The following is a 22,938-nucleotide window of genomic DNA, read 5'->3' as shown; positions in this document are numbered from 1 at the left end:
TTAACTGAAACTATAATAATTTACAAGTAACAAAATTTCTATTGATAATGAAAAGTATTCAGATCAAAAGAATCAGAGTTGTCAATGTATTAGTTTCAAAGTAGAACCTACTTATACTGTAACTTAATTTATTTTAAATTGAATAATTGCAAGTGTCTCTAACTTCCGACAAAACAAAACCGATCATCTTCATCCTACACGTTACTTTCGCCCCCATTTTTCTGATCTCCACAATCATAGAAACGAGCTGATCCCTAAACCAACATCGGACTTCCATTAAAGTCGCAGAATCGGCTAAAACGATAATCAGCCGGTAGCAGACGCGAACGTAATGTTTACCCGCTCCTCGATTCGCACAGCCATAGTCAAAGAAAACTTCATTAGCTTTGAGCACTTACTTACTCCACCCCATACCAAGCCTTGAATCAGCCTCAAGACACACTCAATCCATTTAGCATATAACGCATCCTCTGCTCGAAGATACCTTCATCGAAATCAGGATCGTTCGTCAGTTTGGATCAAATGAATTCATCGTATCTACTGGCGAGTATTATCATCATCTAGCAGCAGGTATCCTAAATCATCCTAAATCATCCTGAATCTAATTCCAGCCTCGTGACGCGTTTCTGCGTAATGTCGTGGCGGATTTTCACGCAGATATACCTGCTGCTGTCGAGAAGGAAAGAGGGTGCGACAGAAAAGGAGGGTAATAGGTTCCTTTTGAAATACATCCTCCGGTCGGTGATGCGGCACATACATCTTCTCGCGGTAATCAGCACCCTTCGGTTTAAAAGCAACGAAGGTAGGTAATATCCGGGGGCCATACACACGGATGCGAAAACCTTCTCGCCGCACCCTCTCTCCTCCACGCTTTCCACGCTGAAAATCACCACTCTCGTACCAGACACCCCACCGATCCGATGGATTGGGCTCCACGGATGTGTGCTGGTTTCTTTCCAAAGTAGGCGTAAGTGATCGGTACGGTATGGCGAAGAAAAATTGATGCGATGTCATGCGAGTGTTTTAGAATAATAAATAAAAATTCTCCGTACTTTGAATGATGGTGAACGATTTTGGTATTCGCGTTAGGGAAGCGGTTAACCCTCTAATGGTTTCTTTTTTTAATATCTTCAATAAACCAAAATTACTTTTCTAATCTTGAACACATAAATGAAAATAAATAATTGTTTGGAAAAAGATCTACTTTGTCGTTCTAGGATTAAATTTATTTACTTTTTAAATAACTTGGAATATTTTGAGAAACTACATATATAAACAATTAATTCGATCTCGATGTTTTTCTATTATTCCGTCCCGCTGTGAAAAACAATTTCCCAAAAAATTTGTAACCATTGAAAAGGGAGTGAATAGAAACGATTATGACGTAAGGGATTAAATTGCATCGACATGACGCATTCAATTGGCGTAATACAGCAGAATTCACGAGCCGCTGCTCAGCCATGAAGTAACAAACTCCACCTGTCCACGCTTGTTCATCGTTTTCGCTTTTCACGAGCTGGCAGTCAAAATGAAAGAAAATACTGCTTCTCGTATATAACAGAGTTTACAGTGACGCAAGCTGTAAAAATTCTACCCCTGAATAAAATGCTTCGAAAAATGTCTGCTTTCAATGACACATGATACGCTTATTTTATATTCATACATCTGTGGTGTCAATTTTTCTCGACATCTATGAATCAAACAACAGTTTATTTATCCTCCTTTTGTAAGAATAAAAGGAAAAATCAGAATTAAAAAGACTTAATTTGAAAATTAATTACTTTAAATCTTCAAACTTTAAAAATTTTAATTTTGTTTTAAATGATAAAGGTACCTATATTTCGTGTAAATTTTAATTTCACTTCAATGAACTAAATTTCAAAATGAAGTTAAAATTAATATCTCTTCGAGGTAAAAAGGATTTACCATTGATGAAATTTTTCAACGAAATTCTAGTTAATAATAGAATAGCTCGAGGGGTCGAATGATACAAAAGGTAAATTTGCGATACATGATAGTCGCTTCCTATCTCTTTCATAGACACCAGAATTTTCACACCATTGAACCACCGCTTTTTCTATTCAACGACAGAAATTCGCCTGTTATTTCGACGAACTACATCGTAACACAGCGTGGTAAAGCGCGAATCGCTGACACCGAGAGGTCGAAAGTAGGTACCTCGTAATTGTGATTGCAGAACTACTATGTGCATCCGGTGCCTGCATTTTCCGGGTCCGGAAACGGGCGTGAAACGTGACGACAGAAGAGGATCTCATTCGTGGAACGAGCGAGAAAAAAAGTCTCGTTTTTACGCTCTTTAACAATGGGATGATCTGACCCCCAGTTTATTAAAGAAAAAAGAGGAGAGAAAAATGAATTGTAAAAAATCTTAATTAATTGACAATAATTATGCTCAACCTTTTCAAGAAAAATGCTTCAATGTAATGAAATATTTTCAGTGTTGAATAACAAAAAGTTCCTTTAATTTCTTTGCCAAAAGAAAAGGGAGTAAATTACCAAAAATTTATAATTACAACAAATTACATTCAAAGATAATTTAAAATTTTTAAAAATATCTGGTGTCTATGAAATTTAAAATAAACCTTATTTTAGTTGCAATCCTATCCATCATTCTGACAACTTCATCCAGGTGTTGAAGTAATAACAGCAAAATCCAGCAAATCTCGAAGATTCTCAAGATTGTAGGGAACGAAATTGAACAGAAGGGTGGATGGTGGGAATCGAGGTAAAATTAACTCAGTACCTTTCGAGAATGACCGACCCGATTAGACTTCGACAAAGGGACAAGTGCTATTAGAACACCTGTGATTCGACGTTCTTTCATGATTTGTCGAACAAGAGAACAAAACCATTGGTAGAAGCTTCGTGAACGATTGAATACGACGTCTTAATATTCTTTTTTGGACCTACTGTACGAAGCTAGAAAGTTAGCACTTCGAAGTGTCTGAAATAGTTTCAGAGTAATGATTATAATTTAAAGAGAGATAAATCTATAACAAATTACAGAGTTCGAAATTTACCATTTAAAAAAATTTTCTAACTTTGAAAATTACTAAAATAAATAAAAATATAAAAATTACTAAAACAGCTAATACTGATCGTCAACGTATTAACAAATAGACCTAGACAGGTGATCTATGTATTTAACCCTCAAACGGCGAACCATGGAGAGAGCCACAATTTTAATCTAATTTTCTATTGCATATTATTTTCATTTTCTAAATATTACATTATTCGTTTAAAAATTATCCTTCCAATCCGCTGATCAAGGGTTAAATTACAAATCCCTATCTAATTTAAAAATAAAAATAAAAAATATACGTGTCAACATAATGAACGACTGAAATCAATCAACTTTAAATGTGACAATTTATCTCCTTAATTGTCAGCTGGCTTAAGCTGAAATCCTTTATCCTTGTATTTCCAAGGAAACTAAAATCGTACGGTTAAATTCCTACCACCGACAGATGCATTCAGAACGATGCACGTTATCACGGACAAAAGCGTCACATCGAAAATACGGGCTCTACTACTCACCTTGGGTTTCCACGAAGAGCGGCATGGTGCAGAGCGTTGAATCCATTGTTGTTCGTGAGGGTGATGTCTGCGGCATGGTCCAACAACAGAGCCAACATGTCATCCCGTTTCTTAGAGATCGCGTCGTGAAGAGGTGTGTCACCTTCCGAGTCCTGGAAACGAGGAAACAGGTTTTTCTTAGCGATGTGCCTCACCTTTACCTTTTCCATTAGAAACCGATTACCGCCAACAAAAGCTACACTTTTCTGTTTCACCGATTTCTTTATAACAATGGCTACTTGAATTTTACAGAAGAACAGTACAGTCTGCGCTCGAAAGCTTCGTAAATTGGAAAGACTTTCTTTTTCTTTAAGCTACGTTATTTCATTGAAAATCAAAATATATTTATTCAACAACAGGCAAATCCAAGATCGAAGTTATTGAAAGGAAATGAAAGCAATGGAATGGAACTCTGCTTATTTTTATTATTTGATTATTAAAATTGTTCTTTTTTAAATAAGTCGACCTGAAACGAGCAAGCCATGAAATCGTATGAAAATTATTTCCTATAATAAGCGTTCCTTTCAACAATCTTCTATTCTCGAACAGCAATTAAATTTAAATCAGATTAAGTCTTATAATCTTCTAGGCTGCTATAGTTAAGCTCAATCTCTTCTTGCTACGTCAGAAAATTGAGAAGATAAATGAGAAAGAATATTGAAGTTTTTATAAGCACTCGAGCTTTAAATTTCAACGAATATGATGAGAATTAATATAAAAAGATATTTCTTAACTCTAGTTTACGATATTATAAGAGAAAGAAAATTGAGAGCCTAAAATATTGAAATTAACACCTCAATATCTAAAACTTACGACATGTCTGACCATACATTGATCACTTTCACTGTGACGGTAAACATATTAAAGTAGAAAAGTAACGGTGAAGTTGTATGAAACAAACGGAGCACACAATTCACAGAAACGGGTCGTTGTAACCCGCTTTCGACTAGCACTATCTATGGACCCAAATTGCCGATAAAACGAACTGTAACAGTGGCTATCCATTAATAGCAAGCTGCGCCGTTCGTTAGCTACGAGCGACAGAACAAACGAATGCAGAAACAAAGAGTCCAGCCTCTGAAACGACGTGACATGCGACATTGCTTCCGAAATAGCGCACGCGAGCCCAAAAATAGACAAATAGTAGAGAATGTGGTAGATGAAACGACAGATTTACGGGTAACTGCATTTAACAGGACAACAGAGCGAGGATTACGCCAGATGAATAAAGAGACAATTCGTTTCACTGACTTTACAGAAAATTCTAAATTGGATTAATATTTTATCAATTATGTAAAGTAATCAATGAAAGGCTAGAGAAATTAATAGGTTACCCAAAAAGTCCTGTGAATTTATTTTTTAACTCTTGAACAGCGGAGCCTCAAATTTACGAATAATGTACACGGATATTAACTAAAAAGAACAGTGTAAAATTTAGAAAATGAAAATAATATGCCCTTTCCCTGGTCCGCCGTCGAAGGTTAAGAAAATAATAGAAAATTTCTAATATTTTAGAAAATTCTGTCATATGGAAACACAAATAGATCCTCAAGGCATTGAAAGTTATTAGTTAAAAATAAAAATATAAATTTCATAAGAGTTATTTCATTCACGAAACTTTCTAGACAACCTGATATCTATGATGACTGTTATAATCCTAATCCAAGTAGAACGATCATTTTCCACTGTTCAAAGAAAGACACAGGCGTGCGGATAAGAAAAATTCAGCCAAGGGGGTGGTCGGTGGCATCAGGCTCGGCTGCGTAAATAATAGGGCATCAGGCACAGATACTTTATGGGATCAGTTGGAAAAATCCTTTGTATAACTCCAATAACCGTGAAGGATAAATCTGCCGGCGCTGTCGAGAACCGGCGGCGCTATCTCGCGCTATAAATGCTGGCCATGTGTCACGCCACTAGGTTGAGGGTGAAAGACCAACAGAGAAACAGAGGAAGAAGTTCAACAGAGAAAAAGAGAAGGGCTAAGAGAGCGAGGTTTAAAGCGCGCACGAAGAAGAACCGTGAAGAGGAAAAGAGGAAAAAGAGTTGGAGAAGGGTTGCGAAAGAGAAACGACCAGAGAAAATAATAAAAGAGGTGGGACAAGATGGTAAAGGTGAATGAGAATAGTGGAGGGCAAAGGTCGCACGACAGCCATGGGACCCTGTCTTATTTACCTGATCACACGAACCTCGCCATTATTCTCGCCGACCTTATCGAGCTCGAGAACCTGGTGCACCTTCGTTTCTGCTTCCATAAACTGCAATCAACGGATCGCCAGCGGAATTAACGAGCGCAAAGGACAGGGTCCTCCGGAAACAATCGCGTACGCGAGTAAACCATGAATCTGGATCCTTTGATGTTTTCTGGGTCAATGCTTTCTAAAATGGGAATTTACTTCTCATTTCTGTCGGTTCTTTTAGGGGGAAGAATAGATTTATTTTATGGTTTGGAGATGGTAATTATTTTAGACAGAAAATTTTCATTTTAGAAAAGTGAATGTTGGTGCGAAAGAAATGGTAACACCTTCGCCTAAGGGTCGAGTCGGAGCGGATCGGATGCTTGGGACACTATTGCAATCTGCACCTGGTGCGGTTCCAGGCGTCGATTATAAATTCAAGGTACTGGGTCATGTTAACCCTTTTTTGAGAAGGGGTTAATACAAAGCGGTAAAATACAAAGATCCCGGAGCCACCCCCTAATACCTGAAAATGGCCACCGTGGAGTTTCAATGACTAAGAACCTCACACTGTCCGTCACCCTTCCCCTAGAGGTGATGAGCGTCTATGAAAATTTCTACACTTAAAAAAGATCGGGTCGGTATTGTTCGAGTCGAGTACCAGAAATTTTCAGATACCTATACTAATTATCTTTAGATATTTTTCCAATATATGACACCCTTTGCAGATCCCGACTCAACCCAATATTTTCAGGTTCTTGCACGCCTCTATTAATATCCAAGGTTTGCTTTTTCTTCCCTTTTCCTAGCAATTCAATTACATCCATTTTAAGGCTCCGATCACCGCTGATACCACGTCAATCAATATATTAATAAAACGGCGATCTTCAAATCTCTAAGAAGATCTTCCAATTTCGGCCAGAATCTTACATGCAAGAATTTCCTTACAGAAAGAAGACAAAGTTGCGCAAAAAGTGAGGAAATCAGCAAAGCTCGACTACGCGTTTCAATTTTATGACAGCGCATTCCTCCAACCCCCCCGTTCTCGTTCCAGGTCGTTTCTTTCACTAGAAGCAGAAGAGCGCAACCCTTACGTTATCACGATCCACCTTGCTCATCCCTTTCGTTCTAGTTTAACAAACGACCCCCAATTTCTATTCTATCCAACCTTCTATGCGAGCAACTTTCGAAAAACCTTAATTCCAGTATTTTCTCCATCGATTTTTCCGTTCGTTCCGTTTCATTGACCATCATCCACGTGGCGAGATCGTCTTCGTTCTCTCCGAGCACACGAATCGTTCTTATCGGCGACAAATGCTGCAAGATTTGTCAGCTATAAGAAGTACAAACGATTCAACCACCAGGTTTTATCGCAATTCTCTATGGCCTATTACGTTCACATCGTTTTACCCGCTAAATAACAGATTTCAAAGGTTTATTCCATTTCCTCGAAGGAGCTCGTTCTCCTCTTCGATCGGTTTAATAAGTTTGCTCGTAAGAACGGTGTGGTTATGACTACCATTATGGTAATTGGTACTGAAAAGTCGATAGAACCAGGAATTTCGTAGCATCGTTTAAAATGATCGTTAATAATGTTCAATATAATTGCGAGGAAAGTTCTTGCAATTTTCAGTTCGAAGATTTCAAATTTAAGGCTGTAAATTGAATTGTACCTACATAGAAAATGATAAAGAATAATAATGTGAAAATTTTGCAAAATTAAACTACTCAATGGATTATACCAATTTTTATAGGAAATTATAATACTATCGATTTAAAAATTGAGATCATTTCCTTCGCAACGACCACCCTAAAATTAATGTCAAATTTTTTCCTGGACCCTCTAATTTTGCTCTTGAGCGTAGTTATCACAGTAGAAATGGAAGACGAGGAGAATTGTATCAGAGCAATACTGTGTAAATAAATATTTGGCACGAGCAACTTAGCCGTTTTAACGTGTTCAGCAGGAAACTGTCGTCGCGGAAATGTCTGATTGGACTACGATCAAACGTTAAAACAGTCGCAGACAGGGAGGCGCCGTATCAAGGAAACGAGTGGGTAAAATGAGAAAAGACAACAGCAACAACAACACGGCAATCTGGTCACGGAAGTGTGGATTACAATCAGTGGCAGTGTCAAGAAGTCAGCGAGAAGCGAAATAACGGGGACGACAAGTCGAAGCGGCTTGATTGCACCGCAAATATTGACGCGGCTAATTCTACCTTAACCCGTTTACCTATCGAAAGTGACAGGCTACACTAATGAGAGCTTTAAGATGTCGCCAAGATGCTAAGGAAATTCTAATTCCTTCAGTCTTGTCCGTTGAGAATTAAGACGTTGGAAGTATTCGAAGATTTTAATCAAATTGGTCGCAAAAATAAAATTAAAAAAAATCAGTAAATTTCATATAAATATGAAATTATTAGATTTCCATTTTAGATCAAAATAATCCAAATGATGTACAAGGGTTAAAAGTGGCAGTGACCTTTATAATTTTACATAACAACGTTTGCCTTACATAAAAAGAGAAATAATGAAAAATGAAAAATGAAAATTGAACTTCACTAGGTAAATCACCTAACATAAAAAATCCTGCAAATCATAAAACAACCAGATACGCAATTTACTATCGCCGTCTGGGGAAGATGAAAGAAGTATGCGCACATAATTAACATAATTATCGTTAGTGCAATCAAAAGAAATCCCCTTAAGCCGGAAGCACCGGTCCAATTCCCAGCCGTCCAAACAGCCATCGCTAACGGTAAGCCAAGAGGATACTTATCCCGCTGGTTCAAACTTAAAACCTCCTTTCTCCCATGATTCTTATCAATCCTAACGCCACACACACTCGCAGACCGAAATCCGGGAATAATCCGGCGCCGTACATCGGTTAAGCTCAACCGCTATTTTACAGAGGCGATCAATAGCGATTTCGACGAAGATACAGGGCCACACTGAAAGGACGGATGAAGGTGGAATGAAGTAAAGCGAACGTTAGAGGAACAGGGCCGGTAGGTTGTGCGAGAAAGTTGGAAAGAAGGAAGGAAAGAACGGGGACGGGCCTTCCGCCTCCTTCGTTACCTCGTCTGCTCGTTTCAACAGACAGAGAAGAGTTCGAGAGGCAACACAGAGCTCTGAGAAGATAATGCGGACCGTGAGAAAACGGAGCATCCCCAAACTCCGTGTCCGCGCTTGATTGCAACCGGCAACCCTTCCGCCCGTTTCCAGTTCCTACTTTTCGAGCAGACCGACTCGGGGTTCCCTTTGGACCGATGCACCAAACTAGAACGGGATGAACCCCGGTATAGGTGGTTCACAAAGACGGTATGCGGGTCGTGTAGCCAGGCCGACGCCTACGGTGAAGGGGCTGGCCCAGGCCGAGTTCCGCACAAGTGCAAGGGGTGCAATATCCACCCCCCCGCAGACGAGATGCAATGCGATGCGATGCGACACCACGGCGCGTTAAGAACAAGAGTTGCCTAACTCGTTAGAAAGCTCGTGCCCGGACTGGTTATTCGATTCCACGATCGTCGCCGAGCTGTGAATTTATGATACTTTTCAGCCGATAAACTCTCCGAGTCGCTACTGACTTTCGCGATGAACTTTATCGAGATACGAATTATGCTAAATGGCAGAGATGCGCGAGAATCCGAAAATTTCGAGTTGCATCGGGTACGAATCGTCCGGGTCGGTTGGGGTAGGAATTGTCGAGTCGAATCGGGCAGAAGCCGAAAATGAACGGTAGCCGATACTCGGGGCAGAAGTAAATTAGAAATATTCACAAAGAACTAAGTCTAATTCATTGTGAGTCGACCGAAATAAATCTGGACCTGATCCGAGTATCGGGTACTCGAAATTTTCCACGAGATTTTGAACCTCTAATATTTTTGAACCAACTGTTCTAAATCTGATGGATGAAATGTTGCCGAGAAAGTGGACGAATAATTAGAGCCACATAATCGCATGGTAGTCGTGTCGTCAGCTTGTAATCACGATAGGCAAGCGTCGCGTTGATTTCACGCCCGGAACGTATGTAACCAGCCAGCAGGAATGGCGTTATGTATGACCTGTTCGTGTGTATCAAGCAGCCCCGAAATTCAGAGAGTCTACCTGGCGAACACTGGACCAGTCCAGTTCGAACGACACTCGTGCACAGTCGCTCGGTTGCATAATGTTACGTTTATACCTGACATTCATCATTAGCCCCGGTAATTTATGTTGAACACGAACGGTTCGGTCGAACGGTCTAATTAATATAAATTGCCACCACGAGGATTACAGGGCCGCAGCCGTGACGCGATTCATTGTGTACTTTACGAATCGGCCGAAAAGCCGATTAAGCCTGCCAACTTGCCACTGACGGACGTGCAAATATTGTGGCCTTCTACCGATCAACCTGACCGACGCTCGGCTTCGACAAAAGCTCGCGAAACTCTGACCAAAATAATTAATTTTAATTAATCACGCGGCCATGGAAGAAAATATTTTAACGAATCCAAGGATATTTCTGATCAACCGGCAAGCGTTATCATTGATAAATTACATTTCAAATTATTTTCTACATCTGCAAAGAATATACTAACAGAATAAAAAAAGAGGAAAAGAATTTTTCACTTATTTACCTCGCAGGATCTTCCTTCGTCGGTTAATAACGAGCGAGTTACCGTCTGACCTGGTAGCTTTTTTATACCAACTTTCATCGTCAGCGTTCTCTCATTAATTCAGCAACATAAATTTTTATGGCGCAATCCATGTAACGGTCCGGTAGCCTATATACCGACGGGCAGCAGCGGTAGAAAAACCAATCAACCGGCGAAAGAGGAACAGAAAGAAAAAGGAAGAGAAGGGATGCAAAAGGGAATTGGGATGGGCCGGGAGACTGACCACGTGCGCCAGTTTAAAATTACGGCGGGAATCGATAACCCAGTTCTTTCGAGGATGGCCGACGACGACGACGACGCTTCAACCCCGACGCGACGCGGATACGCGCCGAGGAAAATGCAATTCGCTGAATCGAAACATCGCGATGAGATCGTTTTTTCACGGCACGTCGTATCAAAGTCCAGGTCTGCACTTTATGACAGTTCCCCTTCAGATACGATGCGCTGGAGGTGGTGTAAAAAGAAAAAAAAGAAGGAACAGGAGGAGGGAAAAAATAGGAGCAAGGAAAATTGGACTCAAGAGAATCCAATATAGCGGACTGTTAAACCGCGCTCGAGTAAAATGAAAGAAGTGCGAGAGAATAAAGCGAAATGAAGAAACGCTTTCAACGAAAAAACGTCTTTTCGAACGCCAGCCTTTCTAACAAACTTCTCGTCGTTTCGTGAAGGTAATTTCATTTCTATAAGCTTCTTTGTAAATAATATTACAGTATATCAGTATATTAGGATACTTGGAACTTTTGTTGATCATTTAATAATTTGTCTGAGTTTGTGAATTTTTATATTCCTGCCATTTTATAGTGGGCTTCAGCTCTAATAATTTATTACGAATTTTGAAAATTAGGACTATTAAGGACTGTGAAATCCTTTATTTTATTTTTTATTTTAAATTTACATATCTAATATAGAAATCTTTTGAGAAATTCTTCAATTTTAATGATAATACTCTGAAGAAATTTTCTGCTAATCCACAGAAATGTAATTTACATATTTCATGAAAGAGAATCCCAAAAATATTGCAAGCTTTTCAGGAAATCAAGTAAAAATTCCCGAAATATTTCAATCTAGCTACACATTTTCACGATACGTGACGATACTGTCAACTCTGATAAGAAACTGAACCATTTTCTTTCTTTCCTCGAGAAACACAGTATATACCTACAATGGAGGCGAGAAAAGCGTTTTTGCATAATTCTCTGGAAACGAAACGAAAGACTCGAAGCTGCTTCTGCGGACATTCCGCGCGTAGGACAAAATTTAATTTAGCAAGGCGAGTCAAAAGAGGGTAGGCGACGGGTACAGCACACAATAGTCGTGGTCACAACAATAACTTCGAAAGACCCTACCCTCGCTTCTTCCAACCGCAACCACTCGTTGCTTATTGCTTTTAGTATTAACTCACCCCTCGCGATATACTACCCTCCACCCCTTGGATCGGTCTACGCCACGACAGAAAGGCACGACTTTATTTAAGTCTGTGATAAGCGGCTCTCTAACTTGTTTCTCCTCTTTTCCGTGATATTCCCTCATTCTTTTACTTAGCGTGCTTGTAATTCGGCTTTACCAGCGTATTGCGAGCAACCCTTATGAGCTAAGTATTCTTGATACTGGGGATCCTAGCATTTTTCAATTTTAGGATCTTCAAACTTTAGATTCTTGGAATATTCGAATCTTAATTAGGGAATTTAGGAATTTAGGACTTCGGGAATTTAAAACTTTGAAAATTTAGAAATTTAGGAATTTGGGTATTTGGAAATTTCAGAATTTGAGAATTTAAAAACTTCAGGAGTTTGGAACACTGAACTTTTGGAATTCTGATACTTTAGAACCTTAGAACCTTAGAATCTGAAAACGATAAGGGGCTAATCCCCTTTTGAGGGAAGCCAGTCCGACCCTCCCTTCCATCTAGTTACGTCACTGACAATAACGTGGTCCATTTAATAAGAAGAAATTAAATTACAACGCCTGGGTAAATTAAAACGCAACACGGTCGAAGAAGAGGAAAATCAGTTTCGCGATTCCCTGGGGTCTCTGGGTTGCATCTTCTTCCAAGTGTTTTCACTGCCAGCAGTGAACAACGGTATCATCCATCAAAGTAGTGGTTTAACATGCTCGTGTCAGTCCTTTCTGTATCACAGAGCTACCCGTTCGCTCGCAAACGGCAGGCAAACTCGTCATCGTGTCAACGTCGATCAAACCATCAAAATATCATCGAGTAGCAGCGAAACGCCCAAAGCAACAAGCACTATCATCCATCAAAGAAACTTTGTCACATGTAAACGCCATTTCTCTTCGGTCTTCGTGTGATGCAACAACGATCGATAGGAACGACTTGCCGTTCTATTCAACTGCATATGTCGCCAAACATGTCCGCTAATTCCAGGCATTAATCATACATTGCTTATGGATACGGTTTAAGGAAGGCAAGCTTCGATTGTAAATATGTTCGTACCAGGTACGGGAATAGACCCTGACCACAAATGCTTCATTAAATTTACAATATTGATCGATTGATTGATGGAAGTTCGATCGTATGACTTTGGAATATAGGAATATTTTATAAATTAATTTTAGCTAATAGATACTAATAGTATTAGTAATGAAATACAAAGAATTTTGCCCCATAAAAATTTGAATTGATCCTTTCCCAAAAATGTGGGCTTTATTGTAAGACAACAAAATTCCAGAATTTTCAGATTTTAGAATTACAAAAACTCAAAGTATCAGATTTCCTACATTTCAGAATTCTAAAATTACAACAGCCTGAAATTCAAAAATCAAAAATTTCCAAATATCAGAATTCTAAAATTTCAAAATTTCAAATATTCTAAATTCCAGAATTCTAAAACTTCAGATGATAAAAATTCTAAAATTTCAAAACTTCTAATAGACCCAGCTCACCCCAGAAAAAAATTCAAGTGACATCAATGATTTGCTCTTTTGAAATTTTAAATTATAGACACTTGTAACATCGAGAAGCTCTACAGAGAAATTCCTGAAAGTTTTCTATAGAGCAAGATGCAGCTTTACACACTGGTATACTAGATTCTTTAGAAACAATGGGACACCATAAATCGAGCAGGCAGAGTGAAAAGTAATGCGATTGTTTGGAACGGATCTGTAAGCCATTCCGGGTGGCACCATGTGAAATATAAGTCAGAAACCGATCGAAAACCATTTCGTTCGAGTACCGAGTGGGTGGACCTTTTTACAAACGGCGAAAACTGGCGCCGTTGAAAATACCGAACGAAACTGTCGTATATACCATTGAAACTCTTCCATTACTACACTTACAAAAACTATCATAAATAAAAACTTCTATTTTAAAGAACATTGAAATTTCGCAATTGTTTTCCCAAATTTAAAAATATTCAAAATATTTTTCTCTTAGAAAAAAAAGGAATTTCAAAACTGATTATTCTAATCTCATAATTAGATCACTCCATAAATTAAAAAGGTTTCATCCAAATCAAATAACATCTTTCTTCGTCAATTTTTAATTCAAAGCTATGGTCTTCATAATTCAAAAAAGGGTTTAAGAAACCCTCCAAATAAACAATTCAGAGAAAAAGTTGCTAAAAAGAAGCAGAAAGAGAGAGGAGACACTCGAGTCCAAAGAAGAAGGAAGCAGCAAGTCGAAAGGGAAGGAAGAGGAAAGGAGGTGATGGTAGGTGGAGGGCAACCGGAAGTCTGCCGAAGATTCTTGCAAAGGATTCCGTGGACGTCACCGACAGTCGAGCCCCGGTTGATTCGCGGCGGTGCTGCCGGCAGTTTACGGGTTCCTGGACCGACCATAACTTCAAGCCAGACAATTCATAAAGCGGTCGCGCCGCGACGAGAGGAAGAAAGTGGAAAAGCGAGTGGAAAGATATCTTCGGCCGGTGTTGCTCGCCGGATAGGTGGTTTGGATGGGTGGATAGTTCTCGTTGGGTGGAGTTGCGCGACCAAAGTGCTCTCTAAATTATTCTCTCGAGCATCACGAGTGGAGGGGTCTTGGAAAATGGAGCTAGACTCGGGGGCCAGCGGCCGATTCGCGGCCGAATGGAAGAGGAAAAGAAGAATGAACGTCGGATACAGAAGCTTCATTCCTTCCGGTTGTTCACTGGTATCGCGGTAACACCGATTCTTATTTTTTTCAAATTATCTAAAATTCTTATCGAAGCACAAATTCCCAGGCATAATTGACGAGCGTTTAGCGTGTCGGTCAGTGGTTCTGATTCAGCATCGATTCGCGAGAAAATGTAAATAAATTATCGCGAATTCCTGCGAACCACCGATGCACGCGATATATGGAAAATATCTGAAGCGGCGCATGCGAGGCCTCGATGCACACGCGAACGGATTTTCGATTCTGGTTGCTCCGCCATTCCCAGATTAGTTAGGAAACGAACCGAGCTTACCAGCTTATTTCTATCGAGCCTGAAACGCCATAGCGAAGGGGCAGAGCATTCTTACCTCTTGGCGAAGGCAAAAGCGAGAAACGAAAGTGGTCTCGAACGAGCGAGCCAAGCAGCAGAATGAAAACGAGATTAAAGTATTTGCAACTGCAAGGACGACGAGGCGAGACTGTTAACTAGCGAACACGTTCCGCGACATCCTCGCGAATTTCTTCCTAGTAATGCTAAAAATACCTGTTCCAAGAAGCTGTAACTAAGAAAATGCTAACAAATACCTATGTTTCTCTTTTTAGAAATCAAAAAAAAGTGCTCGAGTCTATTATGACAAAACTATATTTTTCAATTGATGTAATTTTTTCACTCGACGCTTTATTAAAATTAGAGTTATTGATTTTGCCTATTTTTGAATACTTTTGTAATTGTATATGAAAAAATTTTATTACGTTTGTCAGAAAGAAGTTAATGCAACCTTAAGAGTTAATTATAAAAATATTTTAAGTAAATTACGAAACTTCTGACACCAAAATTTTCACGTTATTTGTAAAATACTATTGTAGCATTTATTTAAAGAACAAGATAAAATTTATCGACAAATCCGAGAAGAATTTATTGCTGACTCGACTAACAATAAGTAAATCATATTTACAATTCCATTAGAAAGAAAAACGATATGTAAGTGTCAAAGTAAACAACAGCTGTGCCCTGTAGTCTTAACTAAAATCCAATAATTCTGTGAAATTGAAGAGATTGTTATAGGAGATAAAAAAAAGAGCAAACAAATACCCTTCATCCCTTTTTCGATTGTAGAGTTTGCACAACGCAGCGAAACTCGCGATTCTCTCGCCCACCCTCACGATGCACGTTAATCCCTTTACTTCCGTAGTCTTAGCTTCGTAATCCCCGAGTCAAGATTTATGCAGCAGATATCCGAGAGATAACTCGAAAGCATCGTGGGTCACATACTCTCAAGACGGTCTCGAGAAAAGCTTCGTAGCATAGGAAACTCCGTCGACGAAACGTTCCTAATATATTCGGAACAAAGTACATATGTGTACATGTACAGTACCGAGCATAGTAGATTTTCTCAGAGAATATGGCGATGCCCCTCTCCCCAAAGCCACCCTTCCCTGGGCTCCCACTTTACTCCATAGGTGGCTAGGGGAGAAGGTCCTACCACTTGCGTATGAACTTACCATTACGCCGGAGGATTTCAACTGATATTGATATTATTATTCATATTTCTTAATTATGTACTAAATTTTATAATATTCAATAATTAAAACTTACATTAAGATTCTGAGAATTTCCTATATAACCATTTTCCCTAGGGACACCTACTTTGCTCGATATAGTACACATCGTGCATACGAAGCTATAACAATGTTTTACAGAATCAAAAATACAATAAAAGGAATTAAATGGCAAGAAATTAACGAATTCCTACTGTGTTTGACTCATGTAATTCGTATATCATAATCTCGACTTACAGCTGTTCTACAAAAACTTTCCTAAGCACAGTTACGTGACCAATTAAAGATAATGAGAGTTCCTTTCTTTTACTCTAACTTCGTGCAACTAAAGTATTGTTATATTCCTAGGTTACTTCTACTTCATTCGAAACTATTACACGAATTTTTCAAAGAAATAATTACAATTGCTATATTACTCTCTGTGGAACGTATAGCATCCTTTATGAGTAATTGACAATGATACGATGAAACAGCTTTTAACATGTTTGGAACGAGCCTTTCAGAAATTGTCACTGTTTGAAGGTAATTAATTAGGCAGTAACAAAAAGCTCAATGAGCAATGAAGAGTCGTATGGACGAAATAAAAGCGATAAAGGAAATAGCCAATTATGTTGGCACGCAGCTGCGAAACAGCTAATTATTCGCATTGAAACCGCGTCAAATCGCTCGTAAATGGGCCAAATATAGCTCTGTTTCAATCCCGATCAACTGACACTGTTCTTCGTTAATCATGATTAATGAAAGTTTTAATTTCCTGCCGATAACGGTTCAGAAACTCTCAAAAGATATCCTACTATTGTGTTTTAATCGTTTGTAGGTCGTACAAAACGAGGCACGTTTGGTTTTAATTATAGGTAACATAATTAAACGCCAATTATTAATTAAATCTATGATATTTGTGTTGATGAATATATTAAACTTGTAAAAATGTTTAAACGCAGATTAATTAAATATGTCCTTAAAATGTTTAATTAAATTTATTTTGCCAAAGAGTCTTCGATTATTAAACCAGTTAATTAGAATCAACAAAAAATCATGCCAATAAATTGCGAAATGAAAATTAATATAGTCGATTGATAAATGATAAATTATAGGATGAAACGATAGAAAATCGATGAAGCAATCAGGCTCCATTTCCATGGATATGCAAACGCTGAGCAGATAATAAAATAATATATGTTCACACACTTAACTCGCAAAAGGTGTGCACGAATATTTCACATCGGTTAATTCCTGGACCATTATAATCGCCGCAGGATGTAGATTCACATCGGCTCGTATCTCAAAAGTAATCTGCTATATCCGTGCAAACAAAGAACGGTGGCACAAATTAACGGAGCTAATATCTTGTGATATAATTGCGGTTCGATATGGCGCGCAATAAAATATTCGTTCAAAAATATGCAAAACAGCCGATACACTAGCCTGAATACAGATTATTTTCATTTCATTTAGAAACTGTGTCTATAATTTATTTAATGAAACAGTCATGTGCGGCGTATAATGCAATTTCATTGAAAAACCAGAGAAATTTATTTATAAATTGATTTTTAAATGATTTTACCATTGTGTTGCAATTATTATTTTCAAATTTAGTTACTGTGACATTGTGAAAACTTATTATACAAGTTTCTGTATTTCAATAAGAAGAATAATTGATATTTGAAAAGAGTACACATCACAGAAAAAACGATGATAGCTGTCACTATTACTTTGACAAATAAAAATAAAAATAATAATAAATATTTGAAGAGAATCCTTATAAAATTTCCAATTAAGAACATAGATGAAAACAAGATTAAAAGTACGTGTCAGCCAATGCTCAACTTGTCCACTATCAATTATAAAGAAAATTCAGAAAAAAAGAAGTTCAATAATCCAAAGTAACATCAAATCAATACCAAACGAGACATGAAAGCATTGATTCCCGACTAGTCCATTTGGAGAATCGGCCTGCTCCGAGTATCCCTGCGTGGGTGTCAATAACCAAAATAATACGCAATACATCAGAGTCTGCACCAGAGATGTTCGACGGTGACATGTTTATGGCTGTCAATGTGATGTTCTAACCCGGGAATCACAAACCGAGGGTCGCGTCGATGCTGGCTGATTTATAAGGTCGTTTCATCGTTTCTACTGATGCTTCAACAGCGAAACGTCTGACTTCGATCTACGAGATTTCCATCAGCCGGATTATCAAATGGATGGATCTAACAATTGTATGGATGTTTTTGGACGATGGTATACGCGTTGACGTAATTAGATAGGAGCCTAAAGAGGACCTTAATTAAATTAGAATTAAACGATACTGGAAACTTGTTCAATGACTTTTAGCGAAACTAGAAGACCACCACAAAGAACCTGTAATAATGACTAAAGGTGTACGAAAATCCGAAAATATCGGGTCGGATAGAGTTGGATAAGGCCTGCCATTATTCGAGTCGGATCGGGTACCCGAAAATATAGATCTACGAGCACCCGAAATTATCATATACCTCTACTAAATACCTTGATAGATACACACTATTCCCTTAGATAATATTTTTCCTATTATGTGAAAATTTTTAATTTGAAAATTTAAATGCACCTAATTTTAATGAATGCATTAAATCATAATTTACCCAACTACAGATTTATAATTATGTTAATTTATATTAAAATAATAAGTGGAATGTATAAATTGAAAAATGAAATGATCGTATTTTGAATAATTAAAGAGAATAATTAAAATCTATCTAATTTATTTCCAGTAAGTAATTAAATTTATTCAATTCAAATAATATAGCTAACCATGCGTTCAAATGTATGGGGAAATTTTCATTTTAACATTCTTGTCTCGAACGGAACACAAAGGATGAAACAAACGTAAAATGGAGAATTGAGGGGATTAGAAAGGGTGATCGTGAATGTACGGAATTACAAGACGAGCGAGACCAAGCCTGTCCCCGGACTCATCTCGTCTACCTATTCGGTACTGATAACACGAGCTACGTAAAAGCACATGTGGGATTTATCATCCTTGCAGTTTCTGACTTATGTTCATCGTGAGAGTATTCCATGCGTGCCAATATAGTTCTCGGTAAAACTGGCAGAAAAAAACTATTTAATACGTGAGAGATACACGACGAAGAATAGACGAAAATTCCCATTAGAAAATGAACAATTGAAATAATTAAAATCAAAAGTACCGTTTTATTACTACAAACATAATAATATATAATATATATAATATTAATCCTTCCATTTATATTCCTAATAAAATTTAGGTCTATTTTATATGTTAAAAGATTAAACCTTCAATTGAATGATTAAACTGAAAATTATAATAAAGCTACAATAATTTAATTTAATTTAATTATAATTTAAAGATGACTAAAAATGTTAATTAAAAATGGGTAAATACCCTTTTAAGTAATTTTTATAGTCTGATTATTCTGTTATTAATATGTAACTGTTCAATGGAAAATTGAGTATTGAATTGAATAATAAAAATACGTGTAAAACGTAACGAAGTTCAGAATGATTTATTTCATTCAGCCAATACAAAGGGTAATAATTTTCAAAAGAGTTTCATACCGGAATGAATAATTTCAAAAGAAAATTTATTTGATGCAACCAGAGATAGAAAAATACAAACAATCGTATTTCAAAATTTCATTTCGGATTCGTTGAAAAATCTACTTCTTCCGCGAATAGATGTTTCATATTAATAATTAATACGAATTAATATCAATTAAATTGATAAAGAGAAAAATAAAGGAATCGAGATAAAAATTATTGTGATTTTATTTTAAGAAAATAAATGTTCGATGCAAAATCATCAGATATGACACTCCGATGCATCTCATAGCGAATCTATCGCAACAAAATATGCCGAACAACAGTCTTGGGACGCAACATCGTTTGGCATGGAACTTCCGTCTCCACGGTATTTCCTACGTGAGACGAATAAATCATCTTTCGTAGTCTTCCATCTACATGGAATGGAACACCCTCGTGGAAAACCCCTTATTGGCTTTCTTCGTGAAGATGGCAACCATTTCTGTACATGTGTATCGATCAACGCGACGTCTTTGAGCGATCACAGAATTGAGAAATTTTGAAATACTGCACAGAGTTTCTTTTACGTGCAATGAGTTGAAATTTGTTATGCAATAACAAGTGTTTTATGATAATTTCACAGAATATCAAACATCAGCATTTTGCCATGATCATAAATCAGTGATAGTGTTAAAGATTTAGAAACATAGTAATTTCAAATTTTCTAAACTCCATAATTACAAATTAAAAATTTTCAAATCCTATAAAATTTTGTATTTCTAAGCTTTAACTAGATAGCAAATGGCAGAATCTGAATTACAGATCGAAGTTTTGTTGTGCCAAAAACATTTACAATCTAAGGAAAGCCACCAAGACTTTCCAATGGCAGGGATATCGATTGTTCCATCCAGCTTTTACCGACCAAATGGCCTGAGACGTTCTCTTAGTGCGCAGTCGTTACCATTTGCATGGAATTCCTGGCATTCCTATGCAAGCCGGTAAGTAAGGTAGACTGTCATCGAGAACCTAAAACGAAGGCTTCGCATGGGGAAGGAAAAAGGGACTGCCATTCGACCAAGGGAAAATCTATCCCAGAAGGAGGATCCAGTTATTCGACGTGGGAAAATGATTCGCTGCATTATCCTCCCATTTGCGTAATCTAGTGTGAACGTTTAAATCCACTCTGCGTCCACGTTACCCTGCACCACCTGTCCCTTTATAGGGGTGGGAGTGGTAGTCTGTAACGAACTACCCTTTCATGGATATTCCCTGGCTTCTCTGGTTTATGGCATGAAAGAGTTTTTCAGACATTTGGAAACTTCCAAATTTTTCAACTTGGATATTATTAGTGACAAAAAGAAAAAAATTTTTTATTTTGCAACTTTTCATCGAAATTAAAATTTTGAGAATTCCTGCTTTCGCTATATCATAATTTTCCCTAGAAAAATCTGATTTGATGGCGAATGTACAAGATACAGATCTCAATATTTACTGCAATTAGAAAATTTAACGTGTTGTAATTTTCAAATATAATACTTAGAAACGGTAGTGTGTATAAGTGTTACAGTATGCTATTTCAGGGCACATTATTCCTGCATAAACTCAGTGCACAAAACAAGTTCCTCTAGGGGGCTCTACATCACCATATGCTTTGCTAATATTGTCACTACACGACCGTTCTGAATTTAATCTCGATTATCAACCATGCAAAACCTATTTCTGGATACCCTAGTCTGATCAACTTCTTGTCAGAGGACAGAGATACTCTGTCCAATATATTATAGCATGGAACCCTTTTGGCACGCTATTATTACAGTCTGTTTAAAATAAACATCAGCATATTATTTGAATACTATTTCATTTAGAATTTGTAACTATGTGTAATTCAGTTGGCAAATTCAAGATATTGTTTGGTAAAATATCATTTTATTTTCAATATTTTTTGATTGATAACTTTGATTGATCAGTTCACTTCTAATTCTTCTGCGGTTAAGATACATAAAGGATTGAAATTCTTTTTATAAAAACAGCCCCAAAAAAATAAATTTTCCCTTTATTTCTTTCTTGAAAAAAATTCCAAGTAATCAGGTTTCAAAGCAGAGTTTTGATGTTTGCGTTTATTTTAAACAGACTGTATGCACATCTATCGCTCGGTTTCTCCACCCCCTGTATTTCCATCCAGATTCTGTTCGCCCGCAGCAAGGCCAGCTAACAAGTCTGCGGTTATAACGAGCGAGACGCGCCACTGCTACCAACTAGTAGACAGTCTATAGTAGATTTCTAGCTACCGCTATCGTTTAGTATTACAGGCACGTTTTGTGCAACGCCGTTCAACCTATATTAATCTCTTGCTACACCCCCGAGAAAATAATAGAAAGTGAACCACGACCAAACGCGTTGACCGCTTGATTCAACCAGACCATCGCACCAAGTTAGAAATTGTGATAACATTCACGATCAGGATGTACCTCGAACAAGTACCATAAATTTATTGGTTCTATGTTAAATATACTGATTACAAATCAAATCTGAGCTGGGTATATTTTAAAGGAAAATTATTATAAATATTTCATTGTCATAAAATATTTAAAATAATTATGAAGTTCATATAAAATATTATCTTAAATAGGAAATAAAATAATTTTCTTTCCTATTTAAAATATTATTTTATATGAACTTTGTAATATTTAATATTTCAAGTGTCTGCTTCAAATATCTTTTGATAATGAAATATTTCCAATAATATATTTTTAAAATTTAAAAGCTACCCTCCTCTGATTTTATTAGTATTCGGTATCAGTAATAAAGTATAAAATAAAACAGTTTTATCTCCCGAGATTTTGTTTCCTATTTAAAATTGTATTTCATTTAAACTCGATATCCTTTAATATATTTTAAATAGTATCTGAAATATTTTTTCCATATTTTACCCAGTTCTAATTTTCCCTCACAGTATGTAACATTCCTTTGTAGTGAACAATAAACAGACCGCGTGTTAAAATATCGTCTGTCGAGTTATCAGCATAATGTTGGATAAACAACGCAACAACCCCTATCCTCTTTACCGCTTCATTTTCCCCTTTTGCCGAATAATCAAACGTTAGAAAGGCTGTTCATCACTCTCGACGTGACTCTTAAGCCGGCTATGCATCGACCTCAAAGGAGAAATGCTCGACCTCTCCTCTCTCCTCTGGTCGATCAACGGTCGGATAAGCACGGCCTATAATGTTTTCACGATCGAAAATTGCACAGGTTGACCCAGTGAACCGTACAGAACGAAGCGTCAGAGTGTAAACTCCGCTCGCATGGTTTCGTG

The 22,938-nt window shown here is 37.4% G+C and overlaps 1 protein-coding gene across 3 annotated transcripts in view; it reads right to left on the bottom strand.

The window, feature by feature from the left end:
• Positions 1 to 22,938, bottom strand: part of LOC114877790 (E3 ubiquitin-protein ligase MIB1) — a 480,657-nt gene that overhangs the window by 420,279 nt on the left and 37,440 nt on the right. For all 3 annotated transcript variants that reach the window (XM_046290190.1, XM_046290189.1, XM_046290188.1), the window contains exon 9: positions 3,559 to 3,710. In XM_046290190.1, coding sequence (XP_046146146.1) covers positions 3,559 to 3,710 — 152 coding nt within the window. The remainder of the gene's footprint in view (positions 1 to 3,558; positions 3,711 to 22,938) is intronic.

The sequence above is a fragment of the Osmia bicornis genome, chromosome 2 (assembly GCF_907164935.1).
Source record: "Osmia bicornis bicornis chromosome 2, iOsmBic2.1, whole genome shotgun sequence".
In the NCBI taxonomy this organism is placed as follows: Eukaryota; Metazoa; Arthropoda; class Insecta; order Hymenoptera; family Megachilidae; genus Osmia; species Osmia bicornis.
The sequence above is the reverse complement of the archived record's forward strand: the minus strand, read 5'-3'. Positions and strand labels throughout refer to the sequence as shown.